The 16,442-nt window shown below is 39.8% G+C and overlaps 1 protein-coding gene across 5 annotated transcripts in view; it reads right to left on the minus strand.

Annotated features, from left to right (window-relative positions):
* Window positions 1-876: 876 nt before the first annotated feature.
* Window positions 877-16,442, minus strand: part of TRAK1 (trafficking kinesin protein 1) — a 125,928-nt gene continuing 110,362 nt past the window's right edge. For all 5 annotated transcript variants that reach the window (XM_036378789.2, XM_036378788.2, XM_054517245.1 and 2 more), the window contains 2 exons: window positions 7,815-7,917; window positions 877-3,849 (listed from right to left, as the gene is read on the minus strand). In XM_036378789.2, the coding sequence (XP_036234682.1) occupies window positions 3,051-3,849; window positions 7,815-7,917 (902 nt within the window). In that variant the 3' untranslated portion in view covers window positions 877-3,050. The remainder of the gene's footprint in view (window positions 3,850-7,814; window positions 7,918-16,442) is intronic.

Below are 16,442 nucleotides of genomic sequence, written 5' to 3' on the forward strand. Positions count from 1 at the left end.
AGTGCTTCTCCTCCCGGGATCCCTCCAGTTAACCATTAACTTTCTGACCACGAGCTTCCCTGAGGCTCAGAGCTGTGCAGAGAGGAAGGATGAGTGTCTCTACTCCCTGACAGTCCCTGGCTGTGCCCCTGGCATCAGCCTCTCTCGCAGCTGGCGTAGGGCACTGCGTCACACTAATGCAAGCCCTCCACGAGTTTATTTGGCATTACTGCTGTCCCATTTTCTCTCTGCAGCAAGTATGTGATATAAATGCTATACTTTCCCTCTCCACCTCATACACACGCACACGCACACACATATCCTTCTCCTCAATGAGGCTGTCTAACCTTTCTATGAGTTACTGCCTGATCAGTCCCTCCTCCAGGGAGCTTTTTCCATTACTTAGCTTTCACCATGTGTGCATGTGTTTTGAGTTCCTCACTACCTGATGTTTCATCACCGTAATGTTGCCTCCCTCAGTAATGAATTGGCTAACAGCAGACCTCACTCACTCCAGTCTCTTTTGAAAAACACAGGCTATTTCCTCCTTATTCTGTACTTTCATGTTTTATTACTACAGGTTTTGCACTAGGCAGGAGAGTGCAAACTCCTCTCCTCCTCAAAAAAACAGAAAACATACAACATCCAATTCTGCATTCTTGCAATTCAAATTAAAAAATCAAAAGGTACATTTGCTTCTCTTCTTTCTTTTGACTCAAGTTTCACTGATTTCAGCAAACTTTAAATCATAAAACTTTGCAACCAGTTCTGGGTCTAAGAATTTTAAAAAATCAAAGGATGGTCTCCTATTTTGCTTTAACTAAGATAAGAGCAAGGATCAAGGTGGAAGATTTATCACCTTAAAAGAGCAGGAAAAAGTTGAATAACACACAACAATGCAACTTTTCTGTTTTTTATTGATATTAGTGAAGAAAAAATTAAATTCCATCATTCTGATGTGTTACAATTGCTTTCTCTGGTGGGTGGACAGCTCCTACAGCTTATTTAAAGGCTAAATAATACTTCCCAATTGCATGATTACCTTCTACACTTGAAGTTCTCTTATGGTATTGCTTTCTTCCTCTGGGTATATAAAATGGTCCATTAAGTCCATGACTTTTTTCAGAATCAACTGTTATTCTATCTACTGGTTTAAGATACATTCAAATAAAAAGATACTTAAATTTACTTGCAATAAGTGCACACATACAACAGCAAACAGAGCTGATGGCATTTTACTAAAACATTGTAAGTTCATAGAATAAATAGAAGTCTTCAAACACATGCTGTAACTGACCGATGTGTTTTTTTTTCTTTCTCAAAAAATATCCTTAGTGTCCATAGCACTACTGCAATAACTACTTCATTCAGAAAGAAACAAACCACCCACCTATCTCTTGTCACAAAGACTAAAAGACAGTTTCATTTATACAAGAAATTATCAGTGCTAATAATTTAGTAACAGTCTGGTACAAATGGCAATTCACGGCAATTACGTGTAGTGTGACAATGGTAACAAACGGGGAGCTTGATTTTAGATGCCACAAGAAGTGCAAGGAAAAGAAAGTGGATGCTAAACCCTTCCTGCTTTGCTCCTCTCCATCCCCTCTTCCAAAAACTATTTATGTGTGAGCTCCGCTCTAGAAACAAGCTCCCTCCAGTCTGTTCCAGTTCCAAGGTATTGCAACTCTTTCTACAAGCACCCAGCAGAAGGTTGAGAGAAACAGAGAAAAAATTGTGATATAATTAGGATTGCCTGGCAACTAAAGGTTGCGTGAGGTCTTATGTTTCCTTTCTGAAAAGTAGGGGTTTATATGTTTGTATGGCAGGAATTTTCCTCATCTTAAAAACACTGCGAAAATAAAGCATTTCCCCTACTTTTACCTATACTAGGGTCTGACTTTAGATGAAGAAGGTTTCTCTGAAAAAATAAACCAGAAAATGGGTGGAGAATATCTCACCCTGCTCACAAGGCCATGGTCTCTGACATGCATGAAACATGAAGATCAGCACAATGGCTGGAAGCTTCTCTTTCCCGCCTGTACCATTCCATTACTAAGTGTTTTCTGTGGTTCTCTGCTGAGGTTCAAGAACTCACCTTTTCCTAACACTGGTTTTGCTACATGTTCTTTTATAACATTCTTATCTGTCAATCTGTTCCGCAACTGGGAATTCTAGGAAGTCACTGCCATGTTTACATCGCGAGTTGTGAAAACTGTTTTCTTTGGGGGCACTGACAAAGCATGTTTCAGTGGCAGCAACACATAATAAAGCATTTTCCCTTCCACAATCCAGTGCAGCATTGAAGAACAAAACAAAACAGAACAAAAGAACAACAAAGAAAGAAGTTGCACAAAGTGTAGGTGTGCCAAAGGAAACAGCTGTGGTAGGAATATGTCAATGTCCCAGGTACCCAGTAGGCCTGCTGACCTCAACACAGTATTAGTTCAAGTTTATAAATCCTGGGCAGGAGGCAAATACAGAACAGGAAAAAAAAATAAGGTTTCATCCATTCAGGCATAATAGCCAGGCACTCCAATAACTCAGCTCAACTCATCTACAGAGGCAAAATTAAAACTACCATATGTTAAACTGAGTGCTTTTTTCAGTATTTAACGAAGCACAAATGCTCCCATGCTTCAAGTGATGTAATGAGAGGTCTCACATAACACATTCAATAGCTTCCCATGCACCTTTGACTCAAGTTAGGCTAGCTACAGAATTCACGTTTTTCTAGTCAAGTTATTTTTTGTTGGTTTTGCTCTTTCTCTTTTTTTCAGTGCATCTTAAAAAAAAACCTTTTCAAAAGGTTAGCAAGTTAACCTTAATACAGCAATCATAACATAGAGCCTTTTGCACTCGATTGAACAGTAAAATAATCCAATTAGTTACAATAGATCTGGTACATATTTACACATTTTATACAAAGTTTACACATTTCTCCCATTAGGCACAAAGTTGATTTGTCAAACTCAAGAGGCAATGAAGGGGTGGTCGGGAAAGGAAAAGGAGATTGGAGAAAGAATCCGAGTATTTTCATTTAAAAAGACTAGCTGTAAAAATAAAGTCCTTCATCGTAAGCTAGTTTGCTTGGGGAGCTTGGTTCCCATGAGGATCCCCGAAGTGAGGGACGTTGGGCCTTTCATCTGCATGCTGGAACCCACCATGGTGGGGAAGCTCCGATTCCTTCGGATGCCAGTGTTCAGCTGGATGCCCCCAATGGCACTGGTCACGGCAGGGCAGCCCAAGGGGAGGCCGTCAGGTGCCAGGCCTCCAGGAACAAGGGCCCTCACTGGTCCCTGTGCTCCACAGAGAAGAGGTCCCTGGTCCTCAGTTAAAGGAGCAGCTGACGTTTGCCCTGAACTCACCACTTTGGCAATACCAAACCTCCTGACTTTGTCCACGAGATTAAGGTTGGAAACAGACACGTCAGTTTGGCTCTCGCTGTTCCTGATGTTCTTCTTATTCCTCACCTCCTTCAAGATTGAACTAGCAGGCTTCGAAGCCAAGAAGTTGTCATAAGGTGGGCTGGTGCACTTGAACTCAAAAGATGGAGGGGAAGAAGAAGGTGTCTGCATGGGTGAGTTTGGTGGAGTGGAAGGAATGATTGCCATTTTTGGGGAGTACGTGTTCAGCAGGGTGCTCCTGCTGGCTCTGTCCCAGCTCTGTGGATTGTACACTGCTGCTGAGATGCCCCTTTCCTTCAGCAGCCACACCAGCCCCAGGGACGTGCTCATCGTTGTCGTGGATTCCCGGAGGTTGGTGAAGGATTCGGCCAAACTCAGACGCCGAGGAGTGCAGGGAGTGGCCACCGGGGTGCCTTTCAGACTGCTAATGCTGCCACAAGCTGGAGTAGGTGCTGCGTTAAGGCTGAAAGCAAAGGAGCATTCAAATTATTCTCTCCACTAGAAAATTAAAATTTACTACAAGCAAGATTTTTAACTCTGAGCAGGGCCTTTTATCCATTTGGAGAGTGAACAGGACACTGACAGTTCCCAGCCGCCCACAAATGTGATTACAAGTGCAAAACCGTCAGATCTCACAAAACACATCTCCACTTTGCACACTTCAGAGCCCAGTCTCACAGTATTAATGCCACTGCCAACACCCAGCACAACGCTTCTCCTGATAAACTATTTACAGGTTTGTGATCAACACCTTCACCTTTCCTTCCTGTTCGCAACAAGTTGCTTCTAAGAGACAAGGAAATGCAGGAGACTGGACCAATGGTGTAAGCAAGACATTTACTTTTTAGTGCCACTTCTGAGCACACAGAACTGAACACTCATTCACCAAAGCACGGTTTACTTAGTTATTCCAAAACAAGGCATGTGGGATACCTATGACACTCCAAATTCATGTCTGTTTGAGAGAATCCCAAGAGCTCCATGCACCTTCAGAAAAAAAAAATCCAACTTTTTCTAACCACAGGCAAATTATGGTCTTTGCCACAAGTAGACACACACACAAATAAAAAAAATTTAAAAAAGAATTCCACAGTAATATCTCCTAAACATGGGTTCATCCCCTCTAATGACATTTAAAGAGTCTTGAGCAATGCAACACTTGATGCTAACAAAGGATTCACTGATGTGACTTCACCACTGTTCAAAGAAGGAAACCTACTCCCTCATCTTGCCAGGTTAGCAAGTAGAAGACACTCAGCAAAGAGTCAGAGAGAAAGCAAAGCCAGGGCAAGACAGTGGGAAAACTAAGCAGCTGGGAGGGGAAGGAACAGGGGAGAGGGTGGGATCTTCCCTTTTCAGCAGAGCCATGCTGTTGGATTGGCTCAGCCATAATGTGCGACTTAAATTTAAGTGGGGTTCTCTGCACCAAGAAAAGCATTTCCAAGAGCCACTTTGAGATAATCTGGTTGGATTGCCAAGAGAAGATTCTGGCCAATGACTAAATTACATCTTTTTTGCCCATATGAACAAAAGGGGCTGAGACGGTGTCTTGACTGGAATTTTCAGTCTCATTTCACCTTACATTAATGAGCTCTGCGTAGCCAACACTACTGTGCACATCAGGTTAGACACCCTGGAATGCTTGCAGCTGCAGCTTCTGATGAGCTTAGAACATCAACTGGATCCATAGCTTACAGTGAGCAGGTGATATGAATTCACGTAACACTGGAAACTCTAGTCCCTTGGACTAAAAATCAGCATATCTTTAAGGCACTTCTTAATTAAGAAAATATTAGCCTGATGCAGTGAAATGTCAAGTCATGTCTTCTTTCCAAGGCTAAATAGGATCTAACCAACATGATCTATAACAATGATTTGGAACTGTACCAACCTTTACCATAAGCAAGTGAAACTGAGGAAGTTGAATTGCAGTTGCAATTCAGCAAGAGGAATCCCGTATATTCCTCCTGGTATACTGTAGTGAAACACTTATTTGAGAAAACTGGCAGATGAATTAGAAATGCAGCCTTGCATGGTGGCTCTGGACTCAGTCTCCTTGCACCCCCGTGTGTGCTGTGGCTGTCAGTGCAGGTGGCAGATGTGCTAAGGCACATCCTCATGTCCTGTCTTTCTGCCTGGCTGAGGCAGCAGCAGGGAGAAGCATCTCTCCCAGCACAGCTAAGGAGGCCACGCACACCCACTGCAGCAGCACACACACTCTGAAGGCAAGGCTGAGTGGAAAGAAGTTAGTTCACAATTCTTCTCTTAAGCACTGATTAAAGCTGGTCCCTCATAGTTCTGATTCCAGTGGAACTAAAAAGCAGTGACAGCCACTGCGGTGCATCTCCCATACAGCTAAATACAGAATACAGAAGTCTTGAGAAGCATGAGGTAGAGAAAAGAAAGAGAAGTTACTGCATGAACTGACTTTCTACAAGGTATGACCATATACATTTCAGAAGTCCAGACATATGGTGTTAATTACCAGGCTTTCAAGATATCCTAGTCACAAGATGAAAATTATAGCACTCCAACAGTTTTGAGAGCTTCACTCTTTCCAGATACAGATTTCAGTTGCACAGGCATGTAGATTAGTATTTCTACTAATTTTTCAGCACAGTTATACACTACAGTGCAATTTAAAAAACAAGCCATCCCTGCAAGAAAGCAGTTGCAGATGTTGCCTTTTTTTCCATTTGATCATTTTGGCATTGCTTTAACTGGGAAATATTTTTCCCATCAAACTGACCAACACCGCAGGGTGCCCTGGACACCATTGCAGAAACAGACTCAAAGTGGCCTCAGCAGCTCAGCCCAGTGATGGTCTCAGAGTTAGATTGAGAAAAGAAACAAATAAAGGAGCATTTCATTTAGCTGGATGAAATTTAGTCAGGTTAGAGCAACACCTGGGGTAGCACAGGTTAAAATGCAACCAGGCAGGTAAATGCCAAACCTCTTGGGGTTAGCTGGTGCCACACACACTAGCATTCCTTGTACATGACCCTGCCAACACAGATGCTGCTGGCAGTGCTGCTCACCCCCGACCACGCTGGGTCACAGTGTCTGCCCTATACCTCCTCTCATCACAACGAGACATAACGCAGTTTCTCGTCCTCCTCACATGACCTGTGAAGAATCATTTATAGTTGGTAAGGAGGAGCTCCTTAAACATCTACTGAAAACATAATTTTGTTTGTTTTGCTCTTTGTTCTCCTGAACAAATGATGAACTTCCATTTAACTAAGGCAGCTGAAAATGCACTGAATTTAGCTGTCTTTTCTGACTGATGTGTTAGATGTAGTACCCGAAGAGTTTATTATGATCACAACTGACAGCAATTCAACAATAACAAGAAAATTAAAACAGAACTGCAGCCATATAAGAGGATCTCTTCAGTAATTGTGCCAAAGGAAAGACAGAAAAGAGTAAAGAAAAACCAGCCAGGCCACTAAAAACTAACTTAGTTCAGAAAGTGAAGCAAAAAAGTTACATTTAAACATCATATATTTCCTTTCCACCTAACAGGTTTTCATATTCAATACCCTTATTTTTCATGCCCTTCATAGGCAGTCAGTGCCTATCTCATGTCTAAACAAATGTAGGCACAACACCTCTGCATGGGGACCTACACAGTTGTATGCTCCCACAGAGGAGCTGGAAGGGCACAGAAGGAAATGAGACATTGTCCTTATGTTCTGTCCTTATAAACAGAAAAGAACATTCTGTAAATCCTGATTTGCAATGGGAGGAAAGCTTCCTCTTTAGGTATGAAATTCATACCACCCACCTCTGGTTCTCAGATCTTCACCTTCCATAAGGCCACAGAACCACCTTCTGTGGGCATGCAGTGTCTATACTGCCAATTGCTATTGCATCACCAGCTTGTTACTTTCAGTCTGGCAGCTATGAATTAATTTCCAACAATTACACCAAGAAACAAAGTAGATCTCTCCTTGTTTCCAATTAAGGCATTTGTCCTTCTCCATTCCTCACGTAGTTCCCAGATTTCTTAACCTGCACATCCCTTTTTTTTTTTTCTGAGAGGAAATATTTAGACTTCCTCCCTGGAAAAACCTCTCATCTTTTTTTGGTAAGAGATTACATCCTGTGCATTTACATATGACAACTACAACTAGTCTAAGATGAGGAGTAGCTCAGTTTGGATATCAGAAGCCAGTATAGTTACGTCTGATCCTGCAATATCTTAATGAGAGACAACAAAATTTAAGAAACTTTGATTGGCTTTTTAAAACATCACACATGCCTCCCAAATTCAGGCTGCAGTAACTCAAAACAGGAGGAATAATTGGTGGATGTGTTGTAATTCACCACTGCAGTCAATGCCTATGCTTATGGTATTATTTTGCATTTGCTTAGAGGGGAAACTCTGATAGAGCTGAAGGCTTTGCCATCATGGGAATCCCTTACCTTGGCGTGACTCGTGTGAGTTCATCGGAGGGGTGCAGAATGCGGCAGGTGGTGAAGGTGAAGGTGGAGTTGGTTTGTGACATGCACTTCCCAGGATGAGGTACTAAATTAAAAAAAAGCAAATTCTTTGCATTTTACACAGAAAAGGGGAAAACCAAACTTCTGTGTGCTGATAAGACAGATGCAAAAAGTGATGAGGCACCTTGATGGGATCAATGCAAGAAAAGTGAAATGGCCAAGTACTACAGTGTTAAACAGACACTTGTTCCCCAAAAGAAACACTTCTAGGACTCCCAAGGCCAGTGCTAAAAAGGTCTGCTGAAACTTACCCATGATCACAAACACTGCAGATTAAGTCTTGTTCAAACCAAATTCAGGCCAGGCAGTGCTTGAAATGCTAGTCCTTATCTAAACTAGCAACTTGCATCAGTGGGAAATTACAAGCAAAATTTTCTAGTACCAGCTCAGGAGCACCAGGATTTTCTAAATGCTTACGCCTTTCAGCTTTTAGATTGATCCACAAAAAGGTATCCCCATTACTTCTCAGTAATGGATCCATCTGGCTAATGCTACAGGAATGCAGATTGCTGAGGTGGGGAGGGGAGGGACACACATTAATTGCTGTTACTCTGACTTTTCATATCCACAATATGGAAAGTGGTAGTTTTTTGGATCCACTACTGTACATCTGTGACATTTTTCTTGTGCGTGTGATTAGGTTCTTTAAAAATGTCCTCAGCTGCATAGTATAGCAGTTTTTGAATATTTGTAGACAGTGTTGTAAGCAAATTTCCTAATAAATGTGGCTGTAAAACTGCCACTCTGGTGATAGATCAGTGATTTGGGAAAGAAGCAATACAGCTTAGTTTTGAAAATGAAGGACTTAGGCCAACTTCTTTCTTCTTAGTAGGAATACTTCTGTGGCTGTGTTAACCTGCTATATAATGCAGCTGTGGTCACTGCAAAATAAATACAGAATTTAAGAGCCATGCATCTGAAAAGCTGGTTGAAAAACACCCAGAGTTAAATATTACATCAAAGATATCATGATTGCATAGGTTCTCTTACTTAGTAACCAAACTTAGCAGTGGTCAAAAGACATGCACAATAAAAACCATGTGCAGCTCCCTCCCCACCAGTCCCATCCAACCCTCTGAGCCATTCCCTGATTAAGCCACATTTTAATACCACAGTACACAACTATTGAACACATTGCAAAAGACAGACAGATTGACCAGCTGGACCAGACACCATCCTGAACTCCCAGAGCAGCTCAGCAGAAGCAAGGCAAGTCTTAATTGTGGCTGTGTTCCCTTTTCTGCATAAGTATCACAGCTCCAAAACAGTGTGTGTGGTTAGGTAGCCCTTTAAGAACACAGATAAGCAGTGTGGGAAGGGTAGAGCATGGGCAGTGTGGACAGTGGAAGCAGAAGTGGCTGAGCATACAGTGTGAGGTAACTCTAGTCAGCGCTGGAATGTAGGGCTGTACATTAGAGAAGGATATTTCTGAGGACCACTGGAGTGTCATGTTAACACACTCAAATGTTAGCACGGCATAACATAACAACAAGCTCTACTTCACCTCCAGAGATGGTAATTAGGATGCTTCAGGAATCCAGTTGCTTTAGAGATTAGTGTGAGCACTACAAAAGCTATTACAAGGGAGCACAGCCTAGCAATCATGATTCTCTCCATATTGTAGAGAGTTATAAGAAAATCTGGAGAAAGAACTCAAATAACTGGACATGAAAAGATTGGTTATTTAGAGAAACACAGGACTTTAACATAAATCAATTAGAAACAAAGCAATTATCCCTGGATGATGAATAGAGAACAGAATAAAGCAATGCTGGTTTAAGATTGCAAGCTCAACCCAAAGCACATAGCTGTAATACAATCAGTGCATTTTCCCCATTTGTAATATCCACTGAGCATCCCCTCAGATTGGAGACAGGCACATTGAAGAAACATAGCTGCATTAGCAAAAGCAAGACTCATTGCTATTAATGAGTCAAAGATAGGAGAAGGCTGCTAAAAGTAGAGAAGTCACTAGCTCTAATCAGAGGAGACAAACTGAAGTGATGAAAAAAATCTATCAATTTCCAAAGATGTATTTCACCCTTCAAATACCACTAAGAAAGTCCTGTACCAGCTTCATCCTTCATCAGTCAACAATGGGTTGTATCATATTGCTGTAGCATTTTCCGTCCTTTGGACACAGTAAAAAGAGTGAGAACCTGTTGCTGTAAATTAACAAAGTTTATCAAATAGAAACAAAATTATTAATTTCTAACTTAGTAATTTTACATAGGAATGGTCATCTCCTGAGATGGTGTAAGTTCATGACGAAGCAATGCATTTTTCTAATAAGAAAGACTATCTTCCCATTTACATATGTCAAAGTATTCTCTTGAACATAAACATCTGCTGCATGTAACTGTCTGAAACAAATTTCTTACTTATACCCTCTTTTCCAAAGTAGTCGTAGTTTACCAACAAGGCTTCATATCTGAATGAAAAAGAATCTGTGCATAATTCAGTGCTTAACAAAATTTACAGAAACATCATGTAATTTCATCCATCAAGAACCCAGTGCAAACTGTTAGTGCATTTTCCCCATAAATTAAAATTAAATCTAAACCTAAAATTTCTGCTTTTTTAGCACTCAGGAATTAATGATTCTTCATCTTATTAAGTTTTCTCAAAAAATTCACAGGCATTATGGAAAAATGTAAACCATCATAGCTGAAAGGGGCTCTTCTGTAAGTACAAACGCTATTGTAAAAACACCTTTTAAAATACTGAGAAAAAAAAAAAAGGCAGGTTCCAGTCAAACTGAGCGCAGAGAGCTCCATCTTCTGGTAGAACAAACAGGACTTTCCTCACAAAAACTGATTTTATGTCTCAGATCCAGCTGCAGGACTAAGAGCCTGTGGGCCATTCTGCTAGGTGTAAACAGCAAAATAGGTATGTTCAGGACTTGACTTCTGCCCAGGGAACTCTCAAAAGGCCATTTTAACTGGATTTTCAACAAGCTTGTGCAGAGGAAGGTACAAAGTTACAGTAGGTAAACAAGTGGCCTGCCCCACCCACAAGAAGTGTCAATACAAATTAAGTTCGAGGAAGACTTGTAAGAAGCAGCTATACTAAGATACCATTAACTTTTGTACCATTGGATCAAAATTCAAATTTGTTGTTATGCCAAAATAACAGTGATGAAGCAGAGAGCTCAGGGTGACCAATAAATCCTTGCATTTTATACAAACACATATTCTGGCACATAGCGATTTATTAGGAAATTAACTTCAAAAAAGCTGGGAAATCTTTAGAGTATGGCTTGATCCAGACTGGCACAAAGTTAATGCTTTAGTACAACAGTGAAGCAAGCCACTCTACACCATCATTTTTTTGGCATGTTTCAAGAAAAGGAGGGGAACCTGGTTCCCTACTATTTGAGCAGGGAGTGCAATGGAATTAGGGCATCTCTTTAGCACAGGCTGTGGAAACAAGGATAGAATGACAATCAGACTGAGGCATCCTTAGAGCAACAGATGGTGTTTTAAAGCATTAGGATTTTATTGCTGAATAGAAAACTTCTGCCTACTTTAAAAGAGGATAACGAAGGATCATTAGGAGACTCTTTTTTTTCTACTGTGTGATCATCTAGAATACAGGTTATGGACTTCACTTTTGCCAGTTTGTGCCACCAATTCCATCCTTGGGTGAGGTGAAATTACTAGGAAACTAGGTCACAAAACCCCACTAGGATCCAGGGGACAAGACGGTGGCTTCATGCAGTGTCTAGATTTAGCAAAGTTCATCCCCTTTAGGTGGCTAAAAGTGAGAGCTCTGATATCCACTGCTACCTGTTCTGAAAATGCCTGGCTGAGAGAATAGGGGGAATATAGATTTAGCTGGATCTGATACCTGGGTGAACCACTACTACAAGATAAGTGATAAAAACAACAGCTGTAAAATGTGAACATGGTGCTTTCCTAAAGGTGCAACCATGAATACTCAAAACCTCCAGGAACTCATGTCTGCACCAGGAGCATGGCTTTTGTTATGTTTCTTAAACAACAAAATTATTTTCTGAATACCTGATTTTCCAAAATGTTCATTTATTTTGCCTTTGGAAACAGAAAGAGTGGAAAAACTGAACAAAGGCAGGTATTCTTTGGACAGGGTGTTCTGGCTGAGATAACTTTCTCATACGTTTATGACCATTGAGCATAGATGGAAAAAGACTTCAAAGTGTTTAATGTAGCTTCAACATAAGTTTATGCAGGCTAGGATCCTGAAATTAAAATTCAACATTTTAACAGCATAGAAAGCAACTGCTGACAGCTTTTCTTAAAAAAATAGTTACTGTGAAAATACTCACGCCATTTGAAAATAAAATATATTTAAATATGCATCAATACCTTAGTTCTAAGAAGAGTTACAAAATTTATTGCTTTTTTACAATGATCACTTTTTAGAAGCATGTGTAGTAATGCTGCTAAAAACAACTCAAACATAATACATTCATTATGTGTTCTTGTGATTTTGGGCCTCTATTTGGAAAGCCCTCCATGTCATGGTTAAGGTCTAAGCATGAAGTACAAGAGTGCTGATGCTGTGGTGCTGTGCACATGTCTATTGAAAGCAATCAGTCAGCAGAACTAACAAACGCAAGTCCTGAAAGACCATTTTATGCATCCAATACTAGCAGGCAAGTAAGCAGACACTGCATCAAGTGTAGCCCTTCCAACTTCAAAATTAGAAAATTCATAACATTATTAAGTGCTTTGAATGGCTGGTGTTTTGTTTGTTTCTTTAAGGGAAGCATAACAGCCAGTGAATTAAAAAACCACAACAAACCAAACAAAAAGCCAGCTCCAAACAACCCATCCCTCCAGAACAGATTCTGTACAGCTTTATAACATACTAGTTTCTTTCACAGAACAAAAAAAACATATTGAGGTTACAAAAAATTTGTAACAAAAGTTACTTGTCCCAGATGATTTTAAGAACACGGTGTCCTGTAACTTCTCTACAATTCCACTTACGCTGAGAGTCTACACAAGTGATACACGAAACTCAACCTACTCCTGTGTATTAGGCTAGAACTGCAATTTTGGAATTTGCAATCCTCCATAAAGTTAACTCTACTCACACACAGTATGTGGCTCCAACAGACTAACTGCAGACCATATGTCACATGTGTGCTAACTTCTCCTGAAAAGTTCAGTGCCATAATTGGGATAGAATATGCATTTATGGTGAAGAAGCTGTTTTATAGATCAATGGGTACTACAGGTTTCAACATATGGACAAGAAAACACAAGGAACATAACTTCTCCTTTTTTAATCAGAATGATCTCTGACTCTAACTATCCCAAGAATAGAACATCTCACAATTATTCTGAATACACTTGTTTTGGCTACAAGATATTTTTGGCACCAGCAGTGTTTGCTGTCCTGAGCTGTGAAGTTAAAGTAAGTGCTTGGGCTCATTTAGAGCAGCACTCTGCACACAGAGAATGGCAATATGAATAGTACTTGTAAGTACTGTAACAGAGAACATATCCAGTGCAAAAAAGGCAAGATACAAACCTCAGAGCATACAATCAACTGAAGCAGAAACCTGTCCAACAGACTAAGATGATCTACACCTGCTGGGAAGGTCCTTGTAGGCACTGTATTACTAAAGACATTTTGATCTGAGGCTAGAAGACCCGTAGCTCTAGACTGGCACACTTTATGGCCTGCCAACAGCAAGTGTAAGAAGACAACTTCTGGCTTTTACAGACCTCTTGAATGAGATTTTTCCACAATGGTGCTATCCTGGATTACAAGCAAAGGCACTATTGCTAGAGACTGTGTGCAAGATTTTTCTTTCCTTCCCTTTTTATTTTACTTCCACATTCTCTAGCAAGAGTTTGTTCTGTATCTTGCCAACTGGAAGCAATTTCCAACTGGAATCAGGCAAGCAATGATGTTGTAACCTTGTACTCATGATGGGCTAATGATGAGGTGCCACATGTCCATACACACCCCTACCTACCTTGAATTTCCTACACAGAAATCTAGAAGAAAGAATGCTGAGGAGAAGCAATGAGAAGCAATGGCTGCACAATATTTAAATACATAATAAACTCAGAAGCTAAGTGTGCACCTCCTTCTCCCAAAAGATATTCTTCAGTGGGCAGATTGTGGATCCTAAGAAGTATTGCTCCATTAGTAAGTGCCTATTCTGAAAAAATCCACAATCATCTCCTCCTTGTACAATGTCTAACAAATTGCTTCATCAAAAAGCAGACACAGTGTCTTTACTCCATTTGAGCAACACAACCAATAATGATATGATAGCTCATGGATACTCCTAAATCCTACACAAGAGGACAATTTGAAAGAAGGCAAAAGAATGGGAAATTAAAGTTTTCAGTGCACTTGTTCATTCTACACAAAGATATTAATTTTGACCCATTTATTTCTGTAATGTATTAAAATGACTCAGCAAACAATACAAGGTAAAATAAGATTGCTAGAGCTATTTCATTGATTTTTTTCTACTTTGTCAATTTATAAGGTGGGGAATTTGCTTAAAACCCCTGTCTAAATAGACTTTTCCCAGGAAAAGTCAGCAGTAACCAGTAAATAACCTGTTCATAAACAGTGACCTTTATTCAAATCATAATGGAGACAGAAAATGGAAGGAAACACTAGGCTTTCTTACCAGTTTGTAAACATGGAGCAGGCCTACTTTTATTGCCCTACTTGAAAGAAAGAAGTCTTTCAAATTATTACCCAGAAATGTTAAGACTAATTTGTTCTTTAAAAAAAACCAACAAGGAACTAAACTATATCCTTATCTATGTTTAGCCCATGACAATGAGTCTTTTACTTTTTTGACATGTTCCTGTGTTGAACACTCTTAAAATTATAAAATTCTTAAAAACGTAGCCCAAGCAACATTTTTTTCACATTTACTCTGCTCTGAGTTCATGAAGAACTGCTTGTTCCCTTCCTCTCTACAGCAACACATTTTAAAATTAATCATATATTTTGTTGAATCTTTTATTCCCTAGATCCTAAAAAGGCCAGTTATTTCAGTCTTTGATTATTTCAGTCCATGTTTCTTATATCTCCAGCTTGTCTTGCTGTTGTTACTCAGACTCTTCAAAATTATAAAAACCTGGATAATATCCAAAATGCCACACAACTGCCTGAAGAGGCATTATTTATTTTCATATTAATATAAAAAATAATATAAACTTTCTTTCTGGGATCTCATGGAACAAGGACAACTTTTGCCAATGGAAAGGGAAGTTGAAGGGTTTGGATGTTGAAACACTGGAACAGGCTGCCCAGGGAAGTGGTTGTGTCACCAGGAGGTATTTAAAAGATCTCCAGATATGGCACTTGGGGACATGGTTTAGTGGTGGACTTGGCAGAGCTGGGTTAATGCTGGACTCAATGATCTTAGAGGTCTTTCCCAGCATTAATGATTCCATGATTCAAAGTTTAACCTTAATACAACTGACTGTAGAAAGTAGCTTATATTCAATAGCTGAAAGCACTGAACTGCCACTGCAGTGAGAGCTGAAGATACTCTGCATGTCATGATAATAACAGAAATATTATTGTTTCGCCCTGAGACAATCTAATCTTCCAAAGACCAGCCAAATATTAAATTATGATTTATCCCAGAAAAAGGAGAGGGAAGGAAGTGTCTTCATTTAAAGTAGTTATACAAACACAAGAGGTCTGGGAAAAAAAGGAGTTCTGGCAATTTTCTGAATCTGGACTAAATATAATTCTTTACCATAGGCAAATCTTAATGAAGACTATATAGCTTATTAAAACAAAAACCCCCAAATCCCAAGAGCAAGAGAGAAATCACACAAACTCAAAACACTTCTATAGTCTTGAGATTCTGTAATCTTGTGCAATAACAGACTTCTAGTGTCAGTGTCAGACTTCTAGTGTCAGAGTATCTAATAACTTGTGCAGTACTGTGTCACTTAGAAATGTTATGTCTTAATATGGTATAAATAGGAAGGACAGGGTTTAATAGTGTGGTGGAGAAAGAGTAAGGGAAATGTTATTAGTCACTGCAATAAAAACATTCCCTTAATTCTTTATCTCAGAAGGACTTTAAAAATAGGTAACTGCGTCTGAGGTAAGTGAATTAAACTTTCAGAATTTCTTTGGTGGTTTTCAAGGCCCTCCATTTGTTCCAGCAAAGGCAAGATGGAGGAACCTTTAGTGCACCAATCATTTAGTCTTTGTTTTTTTCCCCAAAGTACAAACATCTAAAATATGGCATCACCTCTTACAAACTGTCAGAAGAGTATCTGCACTGCAGCAATACAAAATATATGTAATCTGTACATTACAGACACTTAAGAGTGCGCACTAAATACACACACAAGTTGAATACATGCCACACAAAGTTTTGTGAATGAACCACTTCCTTTTAGCAGCCTTCTCTTATCAAAATAGAGTAAAATATTGACCACAGATGCTGTTACTGAAAAACAAATTAAAAGATTATCAAAGAAACGATTTTTGAGCCAATGTTAGAATGGTTATGTTCTAACCACTGCACGCACTATCGTGCAGATGCTACACACAAAGCAA

This window comes from Molothrus ater, chromosome 1, assembly GCF_012460135.2.
Source record: "Molothrus ater isolate BHLD 08-10-18 breed brown headed cowbird chromosome 1, BPBGC_Mater_1.1, whole genome shotgun sequence".
In the NCBI taxonomy this organism is placed as follows: Eukaryota; Metazoa; Chordata; class Aves; order Passeriformes; family Icteridae; genus Molothrus; species Molothrus ater.